The sequence below is a fragment of the Muntiacus reevesi genome, chromosome X (genome assembly GCF_963930625.1).
Source record: "Muntiacus reevesi chromosome X, mMunRee1.1, whole genome shotgun sequence".
NCBI lineage: Eukaryota > Metazoa > Chordata > Mammalia > Artiodactyla > Cervidae > Muntiacus > Muntiacus reevesi.
The window spans coordinates 16,196,132-16,214,162 of record NC_089271.1 but is presented as its reverse complement, the minus strand read 5'-3'; the positions used below and the strand labels follow the sequence as shown (position 1 = coordinate 16,214,162).

At 35.5% G+C, this 18,031-nt stretch overlaps 1 protein-coding gene across 3 annotated transcripts in view; it reads left to right on the top strand.

The window, feature by feature from the left end:
- Positions 1-18,031, top strand: part of SCML2 (Scm polycomb group protein like 2) — a 113,150-nt gene that overhangs the window by 82,978 nt on the left and 12,141 nt on the right. For all 3 annotated transcript variants that reach the window (XM_065916114.1, XM_065916112.1, XM_065916113.1), the window contains exons 8-11: positions 1,921-2,138; positions 3,887-4,013; positions 9,614-9,817; positions 10,545-10,727. In XM_065916114.1, coding sequence (XP_065772186.1) covers positions 1,921-2,138; positions 3,887-4,013; positions 9,614-9,817; positions 10,545-10,727 — 732 coding nt within the window. The remainder of the gene's footprint in view (positions 1-1,920; positions 2,139-3,886; positions 4,014-9,613; positions 9,818-10,544; positions 10,728-18,031) is intronic.

Here is an 18,031-nt window from a genome sequence, read left to right as displayed (position 1 = left end):
AAGCATGATCAGTTGGTCTGAAGCAAAAATGACAGATAAGGAAGCTGGATGTAGACAAGGGGAGCACAGTTGATTATCTTAGAGGTAGAAGAGCTTCACAAATTGTCTAATGATGAGGTCAGGATGATGAAACATCAGAATTATGATCTTTCAATTCCTGAAGATGATATCAGGGAGACTGTAAGAAGAACTAATGTGAATTACGTTGCTAGAGTTATTTGAAAAAAGTGGAAGTAAGCATGGAGTATGAATTTGATGGTGGTAAAGTGTTAAAAAGAGGCTGGTGTAAGTAGGTGAATTACTATAAATAAGGGGAAGAGAAAAGAGAAGGCGGCAGTTAAGTTGTCCTCCATTTGCCCTGGCAGCTGAGCTGTTCCACCCTCTTGACTTGGTGACTGATAGAGGTAGATAAGAAGGCTGCAGGGAAGATGTGGTATTCTCCATAGAAGGTCAGATTTACACCTACTCTTTGAGGATGGGAGAAGCAAAGTGGTAAATTGGTTTCAGGTTGTAAAATGTTGTTGTTGTTTGATTGCTAAGTTGTCTTAGACTCTTTTGTGACCCCGTGAACTGTAGCCTGCCAGGCTCCCCTGTCCATGGGATTTCCCAGGCAAAGATACTTGAGTGGGTTGCCATTTCTTCTCTAGGGGATCTTCCTGACCCAGGGATCAAACCCACGTCTCCTGCATTGAAGGTAGATTCTTTACCACTGAGCCACCAGGGAAGCCTTAAGTTGTAAAACGAAGCTCTCAAAATAAAATTGCAGTGCTTGATCACTCAGTCTTGTTTGACTCTTTGCAACCCATGGACTGTAGCCCATCAGACTCCTCTGTCCATGGAGATTCTCCAGGCAAGAATACTGGAGTGGGTTGCCACGTCCTCCTCCAGGGGATCTTCCCAACCCGGGGATCAAACCCAGGTTTCCCAAATTGCAGACAGATTCTTTACCATCTGAGTCACCAGGGAAGCCCAAGAACACTGGAGTGGGTAGCCTGTCCCTTCTCCAGGGGATCTTCCCGACCCAGGAATCGAACTGGGGTCTCCTGAATTCCAGGCAGATTCTTTACCAGCTAAGCCACCAGGGACCAAATAAAAGTAGTTGAGTTTTTTTTCACAGATGTATACATGGTCAGGGGGCTTCCCTGGTAGCTCAGCTCTTCCTGTTAAGACTTTTTGACATCAGTACTATTTACTATGTAAAATTTGTTTTTTTTGTACTAATGAAGTTAAGGGATTAATACTAAAAATATCTCTTTTTACTTAACTGTGAATATATGTAAGAGTAACCTGGCAAGTAACCTTCATTTGAAATATTAAAACTGTCTTGATTGGGCTGCAAGTAACAAATTCAAATCATTTGGATATGATGGTCCTTTTGTGACCATGTTAATGTAGAGTCTATATTGTAGCTTATAAAACTTTACTATTAAATATACATATAGGGATATAATGTATTTTAGCCATTAAAAATCAAGTAGGGGGATTCCTTCGACCTTTAGAAGATGAAACAGGAGCCATTGTAGCTGCTTTATGTTTTTCTGTATTGATGGGCAAAATTATTCCTATATATGGCATCATTGGATAGTATCTTCTGAAGGAAAAACTTTTATCTGCCAAGGACTAGAAATATGAGAAACAGACAAAAGGTAAAAGAGTTTTTCAGTGTGCCAGGTAAGTTTAAGTTACTGGTTCTTATAAGAGCATCTTTATTTCTTCTAGAGAATCAGACTATTTCCTGATAATCTAAAATCTTAAATATCTGTAACTTGATTTTAAATGGTACCTTTATTTCAGGTGGTTTTCAATGAGTAACCTTTGGAATATTTTTAAAGATTGAGTTAAATGTCTTTTGAATCAAGAAGAAAATAATTATGTCATTTACTTTAATCATATTTTTGTGTTGTGTGTTTTTTCCCTCAGTTTTTGTTACAAAGAATACTGCAAAAACACAGCCGCCTCCTTCCAAGGCAGCTCAGCGCTCAATGCAGTCTCCACAGAATAGTGGTATAATATTACCAACACATCAGACTAAGAAATCAGGTCGGCCTAAACCACCTGGATATCCTTCAGTCCCTAAGAAGGGAAGTTCTGTTAAAAATACCACAACAAAGAAGAAAGGCCCACACTCAGGAAGAAAGGTTAGTTGTATCTCCTACTAATTTCTATTATGGATCTCTGTAGTGCCTTATTATTAAACATACAGTTTAGGATTTACTAAGAGTGTTATATGGGCTTCCCAGATGACTCAGTGGTTAAGAATCCACCTGCCAATAAAGGAGAAGTGGGTTTGATCCCTGGGTTGGGAAGATCCCCTTGATAAGGAAATGGCAACCATTCAAGTATTCTTGCCTGGAAATCCCATGGTCAGAGGAGCCTGGTGGGCTCAAAAGACTTGGACACAACTTAGCAACTGAACAACAATAAGAGTATTATGACAACCTTGAGGAATGTACCAAGAGTGTATAAGGCGGAGAAAGGGGGAGAGAAAGGGATTGGGATTTGGGGACTAGATGATATAAACTGTTATATATAGGATCCAAATACATCTTGTCTGTAAGAAATATACTCTTAAGTATAAAGGTATAGAATCTTGGATAAACTTAAAACTGAATAGTGTTTGACCGCTTCAAAGTCACACTGAAAATACTGCATGGGTGTATTTATCTTTGGGGCAGTTTATTTAAAACTCAGTATACTTTAAAAGGGCTTCCCTGGTGGCTCAGCAGTGAAGAATTCGCCTGCAGTGCAGGAGATGCAGGTTCGATCCCTCAGTCGAGAAGATCCTTGGAGAAGGAAATGGGAACCCACTCCAGTATTCTTGCCTGGGAATTCCCTTAGACAGAGGAACCTGGCAGGCTATAGTCCATGGGGTTGAAAAAGAGTCAGACATGACTTAGTGAATAAACAACAACACTTTAAAAATAACATAATTTATTGCAATAATGTGGACCCAGATAACGGTCATTAATTTAAACAAAGAAAAATCCAACAACACTGAGTGTTCTGCTTTTTCTCCTTTGTCCCTACCTTTTAAAGAGCTCTGTTATTACCTTTTCTAGGCCCAAGGTCCTCTTTTCTGATACTGGAGAGTCTTGTTTGAAGTTAGGTCCTAGAAAACGCCAAGAGCTGATATACTATAAACTGCTGGTGATTTTAAACAATACCCAGAAGACATTTGTTCTTACATACAGTGGGCATAATTCTGTATGGACTTTAGCAAGCCACTTTTAATTTTATCAAAATTATCATGTGTAGTATGGAGAAATGCAGGCTAGATACAGTAAAAACCCAGATGAGTGACTGCTTTCTGAAGACAAACTGTCCTCTGCCTCGTTGAGGTTCCCTAAGCTCACTTGATGAATTGCTGGATTAGATTTCCAGAGTGCATGTAAAACTTACATGCATGCATGCTCAGCTGTGTCTTGACTCTTTGAGACCCTATGAACTGTAGCCTGCCAGGCTCCTCTGTCCATGGCATTCTCCAGGCAAGAATATTGGAGTGGGTTGTCATTTCCTCCTCCAGGGGATCTTCCCGACCCAGGAACCCTGCATCTCTTGCATTAGCAGGCAGATTCTTTACCACTGAGCCACCTGGGAAGCTAAAAACCAAAAAAACAATAAACAAACCACAAGTTTTATGTAGTAATTATTTTGGCTAAGGTGTAACTAGGTGGAACAGGGATAGCTTTGGAAATCCCAGCCTCTTGGTCTCTTCCTCTCCTACTTGACTAGCTTATGGTCCCCTCTTATCACAGTTTGAAAAGTACTACAATTTGTAACAGAGAAATTTCCATCCCAAAGGACTTCTGACCACTGATCATTTGTGGACCAGTGATGCCAATGATTTTCTGACCTCCTTATCTAGGAATTTTATCTTTTTTAACAGGAAAAATGTATTCCTGTAATTTGCTCCACATCTTCAACTTCTCTAAAGGCACTGGCCAGAGAACGTGGTAACGTTTCATATGATAAGGATGCTGTCCCTGGGTCATCTAAAATAGTGATGTCTACAGGTAAATTAGTATTTTTAAGAGTATAAAATTAGTACTTTTGTTGTATTATATTGAATGTCTTTGAAGTCCTGAAAATAAGAGGAAGAAAAGATGATGATAAGCATTTCTTTGAGCATTTTTCATATTAAAATATTTTGAAATTCTAGTTGTTTACTTTGATGTTAAGGAAAAACAGTCTGTTTAAATACATGAGTCATTTGAAAATTCAGCATCCTTAAGATATTTTATCCCTCTTAGTATAATTTATAACATTTACATTATTGTCAATTCTATTCTTGTTTTCCCATTATATCATTTCACAATTTGTCTTTTTGTCTTGTATATATTTTTAAAGATACCTCAAACCTTTATTTTTTTTTAAATATTGAAGCTTCTTTAATAATAGCAAAAGACATAACATTTCTACAGAAAACTAGAAATGTAGACAACGTATGCAAAGAAAACTGTAAGACTCCCTGATAAAGGCACAATGTAAACTTTTCTAACTGATTTTTTAAAATTTATTTTTTCATTTATTTATATTAGTTGGAGGCTAATTACTTTACAATATTGTAGTGGTTTTTGCCATACATTGACATGAATCAGCCATGGGTGTACATGTGTTCCCCATCCTGAACCCCCCTCCCACCTCCCTCCCCATATGATTTCACATATGATAATATACATGTTTCAATGCTATTCTCTCAGATCATTCCCCCCTCACCTTCTCCCACAGAGTCCAAAAGTCTGTTCTGTACATCTGTGTCTCTTTTTCTGTTTTGCATATAGGGTTATCGTTACCATCTTTCTAAATTCCATATATATGCATTAGTATACTGTATTGGTGTTTTTCTTTCTGGCTTACCCACTCTGTATAATGGCCTCCAGTTTCATCTACCTCATTAGAACTGATTCAAATGAATTCTTTTTAATGGCTGAGTAATATTCCATTGTGTATATGTTCCACAGCTTTCTTATCCATTCATCTGCTGATGGGCATCTAGGTTGCTTCCATGTCCTGGCTATTATAAGCAGTGCAGCGATGAACATTGGGGTGCACGTGTCTCTTTCAGTTCTGGTTTCCTCAGTGTATATGCCCAGGAGTGGGATTGCTGGGTCATACGACAGTTCTATTTCCAGGTTTTTAAGGAATCTCCACACTGTTCTCCATAGTGGCTGTACTAGTTTGCATTCCCACCAACAGTGTAAGAGGGTTCCCTTTTCTCCACACCCTCTCCAGCATTTATTGCTTGTAGACTTTTGGATAGCAGCCATCCTGACTGGCGTGTAATGGTACCTACCTCATTGTGGTTTTGATTTGCATTCTCTGATAATGAGTGATGTTGAGCATCTTTTCATGTGTTTGTTAGCCACCTGTATGTCTTCTTTGGAGAAATGTCTGTTTAGTTCTTTGGCCCATTTTTTGATTGGGTCATTTATTTTTCTGGAATTGAGCTGAAGGAGTTGCTTGTATGTTTTTGAGATTAATTTTTTGTTGGTTCGTTCCTATTCTGAGGCTGTCTTTTCACCTTGCTTATAGCTTCCTTTGTTGTGCAAAAGATTTTAAGTTTCATTAGGACCGATTTGTTTCTTTTTGCTTTTATTTCCAGTATTCTGGGAGGTGGGTCAGAGAGGATATTGCTCTGATTGGTCAGAGAGTGTTTTCCTATGTTCTCCTCTAGGAGTTTTATAGTTTCTGGTCTTACATTTAGATCTTTAATCCATTTTGAGTTTATTTTTGTGTATGGTGTTAGAAAGTGTTCTAGATTCATTCTTTTACAAGTGGTTGACCAGTTTTCCCAGCACCACTTGTTAAAGAGGTTGTCTTTTCTCCATTGTATATTCTTGCCTCCTTTGTCAAAAATAAGGTGTCCATAGGTACGTGGATTTATCGCTGGGCTTTCTATTTTGTTCCATTGGTCTATATTTCTGTCTTTGTGCCAGTACCATACTGTCTTGATGACTGTGGCTTTGTAGTAGAGCCTGAAGTCAGGCAGATTGATTCCTCCAGTTCCATTCTTCTTTCTCAAGATTGCTTTGGCTATTCGAGGTTTTCTGTATTTCCATACAAATTGTGAAATTATTTGTTCTAGTTCTGTGAAAAATACCGTTGGTAGCTTGTTAGGGATTGCATTTGAATCTATAAATTGCTTTGGGTAGTATAGCCATTTTCACAATATTGAGTCTTCCAATCCATGAACACGGTATATTTCTCCATCTATTTGTGTTCTCTTTGATTTCTTTCATCAGTGTTTTATAGTTTTCTATATATAGGTCTTTTGTTTCTTTAGGTAGATTTATTCCTAAGTATTTTATTCTTTTCGTTGCAATGGTGAATGGTATTGTTTCCTTAATTTCTCTTTCTGTTTTCTCATTGTTAGCGTATAGGAATGCAAGGGATTTCTGTGTGTTAATTTTATATCCTGCAACTTTACTATATTCATTGATTAGCTATAGTAATTTTCTGGAAGAGTCTTTAGGGTTTTCTACGTAGAGGATCATGTCATCTGCAAACAGCGAGAGTTTTACTTCTTCTTTTCCTATCTGGATTCCTTTTGTTTCTTTTTCTGCTGTGATTGCTATGGCTAAAACTTCCAATACTATGTTGAATAGTAGTGGTGAGAGTGGGCACCCTTGTCTTATTCCTGATTTCAGAGGAAATGCTTTAAGTTTTTCACCACTGAGGGTAATGCTTGCTGTGGGTTTGTCATATATAGCTTTTATTATGTTGAGGTATGTTTCTTCTTTTCCTGCTTTCTGGAGAGATTTTATCATAAATGGATGCTGAATTTTGTCAAAGGCTTTTTCTGTGTCTTTTGAGATAATCATATGGTTTTTATCTTTCAATTTGTTAATGTGATGTATTACATTGATTGATTTGCAGATATTAAAGAATCCTTGCATTCCTGGGATAAAGCCCACTTAGTCATGATGTATGATCTTTTTAATATGTTGTTGTATTCTGTTTGCTAGAGTTTTGTTAAGGATTTTTGCATCTGTGTTCATCAGTGATATTGGCCTGTAGTTTTCTTTTTGTGGCATCTTTGTCTGGTTTTGGAATTAGGGTGATGGTGGCCTCATAGAATGAGTTTGGAAGTTTACCTTCTTCTGCAATTTTCTGGAAGAGTTTGAGTAAGATAGGTGTTAGCTCTTCTCTAAATTTTTGGTAGAATTCAGCTGTGAAGCCATCTGGTCCTGGGCTTTTGTTTGCTGCAAGATTTCTGATTACAGTTTCGATTTCCGTGCTTGTGATGGGTCTGTTAAGATCTTCTATTTCTTCCTGGTTCAGTTTTGGAAAGTTATACTTTTCTAAGAAGTTGTCCATTTCATCCAAGTTGTCCATTTTATTGGTATAGAGCTGCTGGTAGTTTTCTCTTATGATCCTTTGTATTTCTGTGTTGTCTGTTGTGATCTCTCCATTTTCATTTCTAATTTTTTTGATTTGATTCTTCTCCCTTTGTTTCTTGATGAGTCTTGCTAATGGTTTGTCAATTTGTTTATTTTTTCAAAAAACCAGCTTTTAGCTTTGTTGATTTTTGCTATGGTCTCTTTAGTTTCTTTTGCATTTATTTCTGCCCTAATTTTTAAGATTTCTTTCCTTCTGCTGACCCTGGGGTTCTTCATTTCTTCCTTCTCTAATTGCTTTAGGTGTAGAGTTAGGTTATTTGACTTTTTTCTTGTTTCTTGTGGTAAGCCTGTATTGCTATGAACCTTCCCCTTAGCACTGCTTTTACAGTGTCCCATAGGTTTTGGGTTGTGTTTTCATTTTCATTCATTTCTATGCATATTTTGATTTCTTTTTTGATTTCTTCTATGATTTGTTGGTTATTCAGAAGCGTGTTATTTAGCCTCCATATGTTGGAATTTTTAATAGTATTTTTCCCTGTAATTGAGATCTAGTATTGTGGTCAGCATTGTGGTCAGAAAAGATGACTGGAATGATTTCAGTTTTTTTGAATTTACAAAGGTTAGATTTATGACCCAGGCTGTGATCTATTCTGGAGAAGATTCCGTGTGCACTTGAGAAAAAGGTGAAACTGATTGTTTTGGGGTGAAATGTCCTATAGATATCAATTAGGTCTAGCTGGTCCATTGTGTCATTTAAAGTTTGCGTTTCCTTTTTAATTTTCTGTTTAGTTGATCTATCCATAGGTGTGAGTGGGGTATTAAAGTCTCCCACTATTTTGTTCAAACCTTTTTAAAAATGCGTTTTAAAATTTTCACAGATCCTTGCCTGTCAATGGACATGATGACTTTAAATTGCTGTTTGCTGCATAAAGAGTGTGAAATGACAGGCACCTAAACTAATAACCCTTTGTTTTGTCATCTTCTGCAGATTTCCTCATTCCTGTCCTTTTTTTTTTAATAGCAAGTTTTATTGCTTCCTCTCCTAGATTATTAATTCTCTCTCTCTTACATTCTTCTCTTCCCTGGACTTTTTTCCCCTCGATTTTTCTTTTCTTACTAAAAAGAAATTATAGTTTAATTTCTTGAAGTAGGTATCACTTTAAAAATAATTATTGTTACATTTCCCATTTTGTCAATTCATTATTTCTGATTTTTAGTCCATTAGCTGGTGAGACTGACTAAATGAGTAAAAATACTGAAACCCTTGTTTAGCTCATTTGTGCTCAGTAGAACTTTGTCTAGGCCATCAGTACCTCAGGTTATTTTTAGTAGGTGATATTTCTATGACAGGGTTGATCCTTCCTTTGGCTGTTGCCATAAAGTTGAGAATTATCATATATTTCAACATGGTGAAAGTGAGATTAATGGGTTTTTATTGTACTAAGTACAGGCTTTGTATAGATGAAAATTTTGCAATAAAGCAGTGGAGAAAAATAACATGCCTTTTGATTTAGGGGGACAATATGTTTTATTTTTGGTAATAATCACATTACATTGTATGTTGATTAGATTTTGATTCTCAGTGAAGAAAAATTATGGAAACTTGACTGATTGTGATTATAGGGTATTTACTTCTAGATTCTAATTGCTTTTATTATACTAAGGAAAGCATTTATTCTTAAAATTTTCTTTTGTGAACCTCAGCATGTATAGAAAGAACATTTTTATTTTCTTAAAATTAGTGAAAAATTTTCTCCAGGTCATTAGAACTTACTGTGACACATATCTTAAAATATGTGGTTACTTTAGAAAATACTATGTAATAGATAAATGCAGTATTGTTGATTTAAAATAATGTCAGTCTGAAAGGAATGTGGTAACATGACCAGTTTTGAAGGAAAATTCTTGCACTGTGACTGCAGTAAAAAAGTGAAAATATTCTTGTCTTTAAGTCATTTTTATATAATACGGGATTGTGCAAAGTTGTTTTGTGATGCTACTAAAACTTCTATTGTTTCTATAATTAGTTTGGGAAGAAATCTAGAAATTTGAAGAAGTTTTTGGATTATTTCTTTCTAGGTTTAATATATTTACACAATGTCAAACTATGTTTACATATTTTTATGTAATAGAAATGATCATTGATATTAACTATGTTTAGGTTCTCTTTGAATGAAGTGTGGCTAATGGGGTATATAGTGATTATGTAGTGTTTATGTTCCTTCTAACCAATCTCATTGTTTGTTATATCTATATACACATTTTTCATCAAGTCTGTGTGTATATAAACAAACATGGAAACTGTGGCCCTCACCTGGATCAGAAGAAAATCCAGCAGCTGCCAGACCACTTTGGTCCAGGCCCTGTCAATGTGGTGCTCCGGCGGACGGTGCAGGCCTGTGTGGATTGTGCCATTCAAAGTAAGACTGTTTTTGGATTCCTTAAGCCAGATCATCGTGGAGGAGAAGTGATAACCGGTATGCCCATCTAATCCTTTATCAGCTTTTGTTCTCTAATTGGATTTTAGGTTTCAAGAAGGCAAAGATTTTATAAAATACATTATTTTCTGAATTTTTATTCTATTAATGATAATATATGAATATTTATTTTGTTAATATATAGAATATTTATAATAATTATATGTTTATAGACTTTTAACCCTGTTTTGAAAAGTTTAACTTTCAAAATAGACTAATAATGTCAGAATAATACTGTAAATTGAGGTAAGAGGTACAGATTTTTCCTTTTACCTTCTTTATTAAGCTCACTATAGATAAAGTGAGCTTTATATTAATATATTTTAATTTTTTTAGAAAACATACTGATCTATAAGAATCTCAAATAAAAATTTGATTCAAGAAGTGATTAAGGGATAAGATGCATATGGCTTTCATGATTGTGTGATCAAATACTTCATTTGTACCCATGGAATGTTTGGAAGAATAGAAAGTATTGTAGATCAGTGGGTTTTTTATTGTTGTTTACTTTATGAATATTTTTAAATGAGAATGCTTTTCTTAGTTCAGACTATTGTGTTTGAATGAGAGGAACTTAACTTATATGATTTAAGATTATTCCTTTATCAATTACAAAAATCACACATTAGACTTATATTTCCTAAATTGATGGCTTTTGTTTTTGTTGATGTTATGGTTCTCATCTTTCAATGATGTGACTCTGACATCTTTTTTCCCCTTGTAATAGCTGCTTTTGATGGGGAAGTTCATTCCATCCAGCTGCCTCCAGTTAACAGTGCATCATTTGTTCTTCGTTTTCTCGAGAACTTGTGCCACAGCCTGCAGTGTGATAACCTTTTGAGTAGCCAGCCTTTTAGCTCTTATAGAGGTAATACTCATAGTCCTGAAGAAAGTGATCAGAATAAACCAGGTAAGAGAAAATGTAAAATTTTATACTGTGCTTCTTACATTAGATTCTTCACTAACTTGAGAGTCTTGTATAATTCAGTTTTTCCTTTTGTCCTCCTTAAGGTAAACCTTTTAGCCACAGTGAACTAACTAGGCATATATAATATATAGTTTTTTGTTCATTCAAAATGGAAAATTAATTTCTTATTGTATTCATAATGAACTTGAGAATCAAAACCTCAAAGCTATTGGGTTGGGCAGAAACTTTGAGTTTTTCTGTAACATCTTATGGAAAAACTGGAATGAACTTTTTGGCCAGCCCAATATCTTTGTGGTTTGATTTGCATTTCCTTAGTGGCTAGTGTTGAACATCTTTATGCTTATTGGCTATTTGTACATCATCTTTGGAGAAATGTGTATTTAAATCCTTTGCCCATTTAATTGGATTATTTGTCTTTTCATTATACAGACATATTTTTATATTTATTATATATGTATATATTATATATTTGTTATATATAAATATATAAGGAATTCTTTATATTCTGATTAAAAGTTCCATTCAGATATGTGCTTTGCTTATATTTTCTCCCATTCTGTGAGTTGTCTTTTCACTTTCTTAATGGTGTCCTTTGAAGTAAAAAAGTTTTAATTGTGATGAAGTCCAGTTTATCTATTTTTTCTTTAGTTTCTTGTACTTCTGTTGTCATATCTAAGAAAACATTGTTTAATACAAGTTCATAAAGGTTTACTCCATGCTTTGCCCTATGTTGTGAGATGTAGGGGCCCAATTTCATTCCTTCACGTGTGAAATCTAGTTGTTCATGCACTGTTTGTAGCAAAGACCACTTTTCCCCTCTTGTCTTGACACCCTAGTCAAAAATGAGTTTCCTATAAATAAAGGGTTTATTTCTGGATTTTTCGTTTCATTGATCTCAAGGTCTATCCTCATGGAAGTACTATACTATGTTGATTACTGTAGCTTCTTGTAGTGAATTTTGAAATTGGGAAGGATGAGTTTTCCAACTTGGTTCTCTTTTTTTAAAGGTTGTTTTGGCTGTTCTGAGTCCCTTGCATTTCTATATGAATTTTAGAATAAGCTTGACAGTTTCTGCAAAGAAGCTACCTGGGATTGTAATAGGGACTGTGTTGAACTTATGGTTCAGTTTGGGGATAATTGCCATATTAATATTGAGTCTTCCAGTTCATGAACATAGAATGTCTTTCCATTTATTTAGGTCTTTTTAAATTTACTTCAACAGTCTGATATAGTTTCAGAGAGTACATCTGGCAGTTCTTTTGATAAATTCATCCCTAAGTATTTCATTCTTTTTTATGTTATTGTAAATAGAATCACTTTCTTAACTTACATTTTGGCTTGTTTATTGCAAGTGTGTAGAAATACAATTGATTTTTGTATATTAATCTTATAATCTATAACCTTGAATTTGTTTATTAGTTCTCATTGGGGTTTCTGTATGTGTATGAATTCCTTAGGATTTTCTTAAAGTCTATTTTGTCTGATATTAGTATAGACATTTCAGTACTGTTTTGTGTGGTATATTTTTTTCCATCCTTGTATTTTCAACCTTTTTGAGTATTTGAATTTAAAGTTTGTCTCTTGTACTAAGTTTGTAACTGGAACTTAAAAAAATCCATTACACCAATCTAATGTCTACTGGAGTGTTTATTTCATGTACATTTAATATACTTACTGATAAAATAGGATTTGCATCTGCCTTTTGATATTTGTTTTCTATGTGTCTTTTTTGAGGGGGGAGTTGTTTTCCTCCATTATTGCCTTCTTTTATTTTAAATAGATGTTTTCTTGTGTGCCGTTTTAATTTCCTTGTTCTATTTACTGTTTCTAATTAATTAATTTATTTTAATTGGAGGCTAATTACCTTACAACACTGCAGTGATTTTTGCCATATATTGACATGAATCAACCATGGGTGTACATGTGTCCCACATACTGAACACCCCTCCCACCTCCCGCCCTATCCCATCCCTCAGAGTTGTCCCAGTTCATCGGCTTTGAGTGCCCTGTTTCATGCATCAAACCTGGACTGGTGATCTATTTCACATATGGTAATATGCATGTTTCAATGTTATTCTCTCAAATCATCCCACCCTTGCCTACTCCCACAGAGTCCAAAAGTCTGTTCTTTATATCTGTGTCTCTTCTGCTGTCTCAGATATAGAGTCATCATTACCATCTTTCTAAATTCCACATATATGTGTTAATATACTGTATTGCTGTTTGTCTTTCTGACTTACTTCACTGTATAATAGGCTTCAGTTTCGTCCACCTCATTAGAACTGATTCAAATGTGTTCTTTTTAATAGCTGAGTAATATTCCATTGTGTATATGTACCACAGCTTTCTTATCCATTTGTCTGCCGATGGACATCTAGGTTGCTTCCATGTCCAGCTATTGTAAACAGTGCTGCAATGAACATTGGGATACAAGTGTCTCTATCAATTCTGGTTTCCTCGTTGTGTATGCCCAGCAGTGGGATTGCTGGGTTGTATGGCAGTTCTACTTCCAGTTTTTTAAGGAATGTCCACACTGATCTCCATAGTGGCTGTACTAGTTTTCATTCCCACCAACAGTGTAAGAGGATTCCCTTTTCTCCACACCCTCTCCAGCATTTATTGCTTGTAGACTTTTGGATAGCAGCCATCCTGACTGGCGTGTAATGGTACCTCATTGTGGTTTTGATTTGCATTTCTCTGATGATGAGTGATGTTGAGCATCATTTCATGTGTTTGTTAGCCATCTGTATGTCTTCTTTGGAGAAATGTCTGTTTAGTTCTTTGGTCCATTTTTTGATTGGGTCATTTATTTTTCTGGAATTGAGCTGCATGAGCTGCTTGTATATTTTTGAGATTAATTCTTTGTCAGTTGCTGCATTTTCTATTATTTTCTCTCTTTCTGAAGGTTGTCTTTTCACCTTGCTTATTGTTTCCTTCGTTGTGCAAAAGCTTTTAAGTTTAATTAGGTCCCATTTGTTTATTTTTGCTTTTATTTCCATTACTCTGGGAGGTGGGTCATAGAGGATCCTGCTGTGATATATCCAGAGTGTTTTGCCTATGTTTTCCTCTAGGAGTTTTATAGTTTCTGGTCTTACATTTAGATATTTAATCCATTTTGAGTTTATTTTTGTGGATGGTGTTAGAAAGTGTTCTAGTTTCATTCTTTTACAAGTGGTTAACCAGTTTTCCCAGCACCCCTTGTTAAAGAGATTGTCTTTTCTCCATAGTATATTCTTGCTTCCTTTGTCAAAGATAAGGTGTCCATAGTTGCATGGATTTTCCTCTGGGCTTTCTGTTCTGTTCCATTGATCTATATTTCTGTCTTTGTGCCAGTATCATACTGTCTTGATGATTGTAGCTTTGTAGAATAATCTGAAGTCAGGCAGGTTGATTCCTCCAGTTCCATTCTTCTTTCTCAAGGTTGCTTTGGCTATTTGAGGTTTTTGTATTTCCATACAAATTGTGAAATTATTTGTTCTAATTCTGCGGAAAATACCATTGGTAGCTTGATAGAGATTGCACTGAATCTGTAGATTGCTTTGTGTCGTATACACATTTTCACTATGCTGATTCTTCCGATCCATGAACATGGTATCTCCATCTATTTGTGTCCTCTTTGATTTCTTTCACCAATGTTTTATAGTTTTCTATATATAGGTCTTTTGTTTCTTTAGGTAGATTTATTCCTAAGTATTTTATTCTTTTTGTTGCAATGTTGAGTGGAATTGTTTCCGTAATTTCTCTATTTTCTCATTGTAGTGTATAGGAATGCAAGGGATTTCTGTGTGTTAATTTTATATCCTGCAACTTTACTATATTCTTTGATTAGCTCTAGTAATTTTCTGGTGGAATCTTTAGGGTTTTCTATGTAGAGGATCATGTCATCTGCAAACAGAGTTTTACGTCTTCTTTTTCAATCCTTTTATTTTTTTTTTCTGCTCTGATTGCTATGGCTAAAACTTCCAATACTATGTTGAATAGTACTGGTGAAAATGGGCATCCTTGTCTTGTTCCTGACTTTAGGGGAAATGCTTTCAATTTTTCATCGTTGAGGATAATGTTTGCTGTGGGTTTATCATATATGGCTCTTATTATGTTGAGGTTTGTTCCTTCTGTGCCTGCTTTCTGGGGTGTTTTTATCATAAATGGATGTTGAATTTGTCAAAGGCTTTCTCTGCGTCTATTGAGATAAGTATATGGTTTTTATCTTTCAATTTGTTAATGTGGTGTATGACATTGATTGATTTGCAAATATTGAAGAATTCTTGCATCTCTGGGATAAAGCCCACTTGGTCATGATGTATGATCTTGTTAATACGTTGTTGGATTCTGTTTGCTAGAATTTTGTTGAGGATTTTTGCATCTATGTTCATCAGTGATATTGGCCTGAAGTTTTTTTTGTGTGTGTGTAAGACATCTCTGTCTGGTTTTGGTATTAGGGTGATGGTGGCCTCATAGAATGAGTTTGACAGTTTACCTTCCTCTGCAATTTTCTGGAAGAGTTTGAGTAGAATAGCTGTTAGCTCTTCTCTAAATTTTTGGTAGAATTCACCTGTGAAACCATCTGGTCCTGGGCTTTTGTTTGTTGGAAGATTGTTGATTACAGTTTCGATTTCCTTGCTTGTGATGGATCTGTTAAGATTTTCTGTTTCTTCCTGGTTCAGTCTGGGAAGGTTATGCTTTTTAAGAAATCGTCCATTTCCTCCAAGTTGTCCATTTTATTGCCATATAGTTGCTGATAGTAGTCTCTTATGATCCTTTGTATTTCTGTGTTGTCTGTTGTGATTTTCCAATTCCATTTCTAATTTTGCTGATTTGATTTTTCTCCTTTTTTTTTTTTTTTTTGATGCTCTGGCTAAAAGTTTGTCTATTTATCTTCTCAAAGAACCAGCTTTTAGTTATGTTGATTTTTGCTTGTCTCCTTTGTTTCTCTTTCATTTATTTCTGCCCTAATTTGTATGATTTTTTTTCCTTCTACTAACCCTGAGGTTCTTCATTTCTTCTTTTTCTAGTTGCTTTAGATGTAAAGTTAGGTTATTTATTTGATTTTTCTCTTGTTTCTTGAGGTAAGCATGTATTGCTATGAACCCTAACCTTAGCACTGCTTTTACTGAATCCCATAGGCTTTGGGTTGTCGTGGTTACATTTTCATTTGTTTCTATGCATATTTTGATTTCTTTTTTTGATTTCATCTGTGATTTGTTGGTTATTCAAGGCATGTTGTTTAGCCTCCATATGTTTGCAATTTTATTAGTTTTTCTCCTGTAGTTGACATCTAATCTTACCTCATTGTAATCAGAAAAGATGCTTGAAATGATTTCAATTTTTTTTAATTTATCAAGGCTAGACTTATGGCCTAGGATGTGATCTATCCTGGAGTATGTCCTGTGTGCACTTGAGAAAAAGGTAAAATTCATTGTTTTGGGGTGAAATGTCCTGTAGGTATCAATTAGGTCTAACTGGTCCATTGTATCATTTAAAGATTCTGTTTCCTTGCTAATTTTCTGTTTGGTTGACCTATTCATAGGTGTGAGTGGTGTATTAAAGTCTCCCAATATAATTGCGTTACTGTTAATTTCCCCTTTCATATGTGTTAGCCTTAGCCTTACATATTGTGGTACTCCTATGTTGGGTGCATATATGTTTATAATTATTATATCTTCTTGGATTGATCCTTTGATCATTATGTGGTGTCCTTTGTCTCTTTTCACGGCCTTTATTTCAAAGTCTATTTTATCTGATATGAGTATTACTACTCCTGCTTTCTTTTGGTCTCCATTTGCATGAAATATCTTTTTTCAGCCCTTCAGTTTCAGTCTGTGTGTGTCTGTTGTTTTGAGGTGGGTGTCTTGTAGACAGCATATATAGAGGTCTTGTTTTTGTATCCATTCAACCAGTCTTTGTCTTTTGGTTGGGGCATTCAACCCATTGACATTAAAGGTAATTATTGATAAGTATGATCCCATTGCCATTTACTTTGTTGTTTTGAGTTTGAGATTATAAACTTTTTCTGTGTTTCCTGTCTAGAGAAAATCCTTTAGCATTTGTTGAAGAGCTGGTTTGGTGGTGCTGAATTCTCTCAGCTTTTGCTTGTCTGTAAAGCTTTTGATTTCTCCTTCATATGTGAATGAGATTCTTGCTGGGTATAGTAATCTGCATTGTAGTTTTTTCTCTTTCATCACTTTAAGTATGTCCTGCCATTCCCTTCTGACCTGAAGAGTTTCTATTGAAAGATCAGCTGTAATTCTTATGGGAATCCCCTTGTGTGTTATTTGTTGCTTTTCCCTTGCTGCTTTTGATATTTGATCTTCATTAATTTGATTAATATGTGTCTTGGGGTGTTTTGCCTTGGGTTTATCCTGTTTGCAACTCTCTGGGTTTCTTGGACTTGGGTGGTTATTTGCTTGCCCTTTTTAGGGAAGTTTTCAACTATTACCTCCTCAAATATTTTCTCATGCCCTTTCTTTTTGTCTTCTTCTGGGACTCCTATGATTCAAATGTTGGGGCATTTAATGTTGTCCCAGAGGTCTCTGAGGTTGTCCTCATTTTTTAAAATTCTTTTTTCTTTTTTCCTCTCTGCTTTATTTATTTCCACCATTCTATCTTCCACCTCTCTTATCCTATCTTCTGCCTCTGTTATTCTACTGTTAGTTCCCTCCAGAGTGCTTTTGATCTTAGTTATTGCATTATTGATTGTGGATTGACCTTTTTATTTCTTCTAGGTCCTTGTTAAACATTTCTTGCATCTTCTCAATCCTTGTCTCCAGGCTATTTATCTGTAACTCCATTTTGTTTTCAAGATGTTGGATCATCTTTACTATCATTATTCTGAATTCTTTTTCTCGTGTACTCCCTATCTCCTTTTCTTTTGTTTGGTTTGGTGGGCATTTATCATGCTTCTTTACCTGTTGAATATTTCTTTGCCTTTTCATTTTGTTTAAATTTCTGTGCTTGGAGTGGCCTTTCTGTAGGCTGGAAGTTTGTAGTTCCTCTTTATTGTGGAGCTTGCTCCCTGTGGGTGGGGCTGGACTAGTGGCTTTTCAAGGTTTCTTGGTTAGGGGAGCTTGCATCTGTGTTCTGGTGGATGAAGCTGGATCTCTTCTCTCTGTAGTGCAATGCAGTGTCCATTAGTGAGTTTTGGGATGTCTATGGGTTTGGCATGGCTTTGGGCAGCCTGTATTTTAATGCTCAGGGCTGTGTTCCTGCATTGTTAGAGAATTAGTGTGGCATGTCTTGCTCTGGAACTTGTTGGCTCTTGGGTGGAGCTTGGTTTCAGTGTAAATATG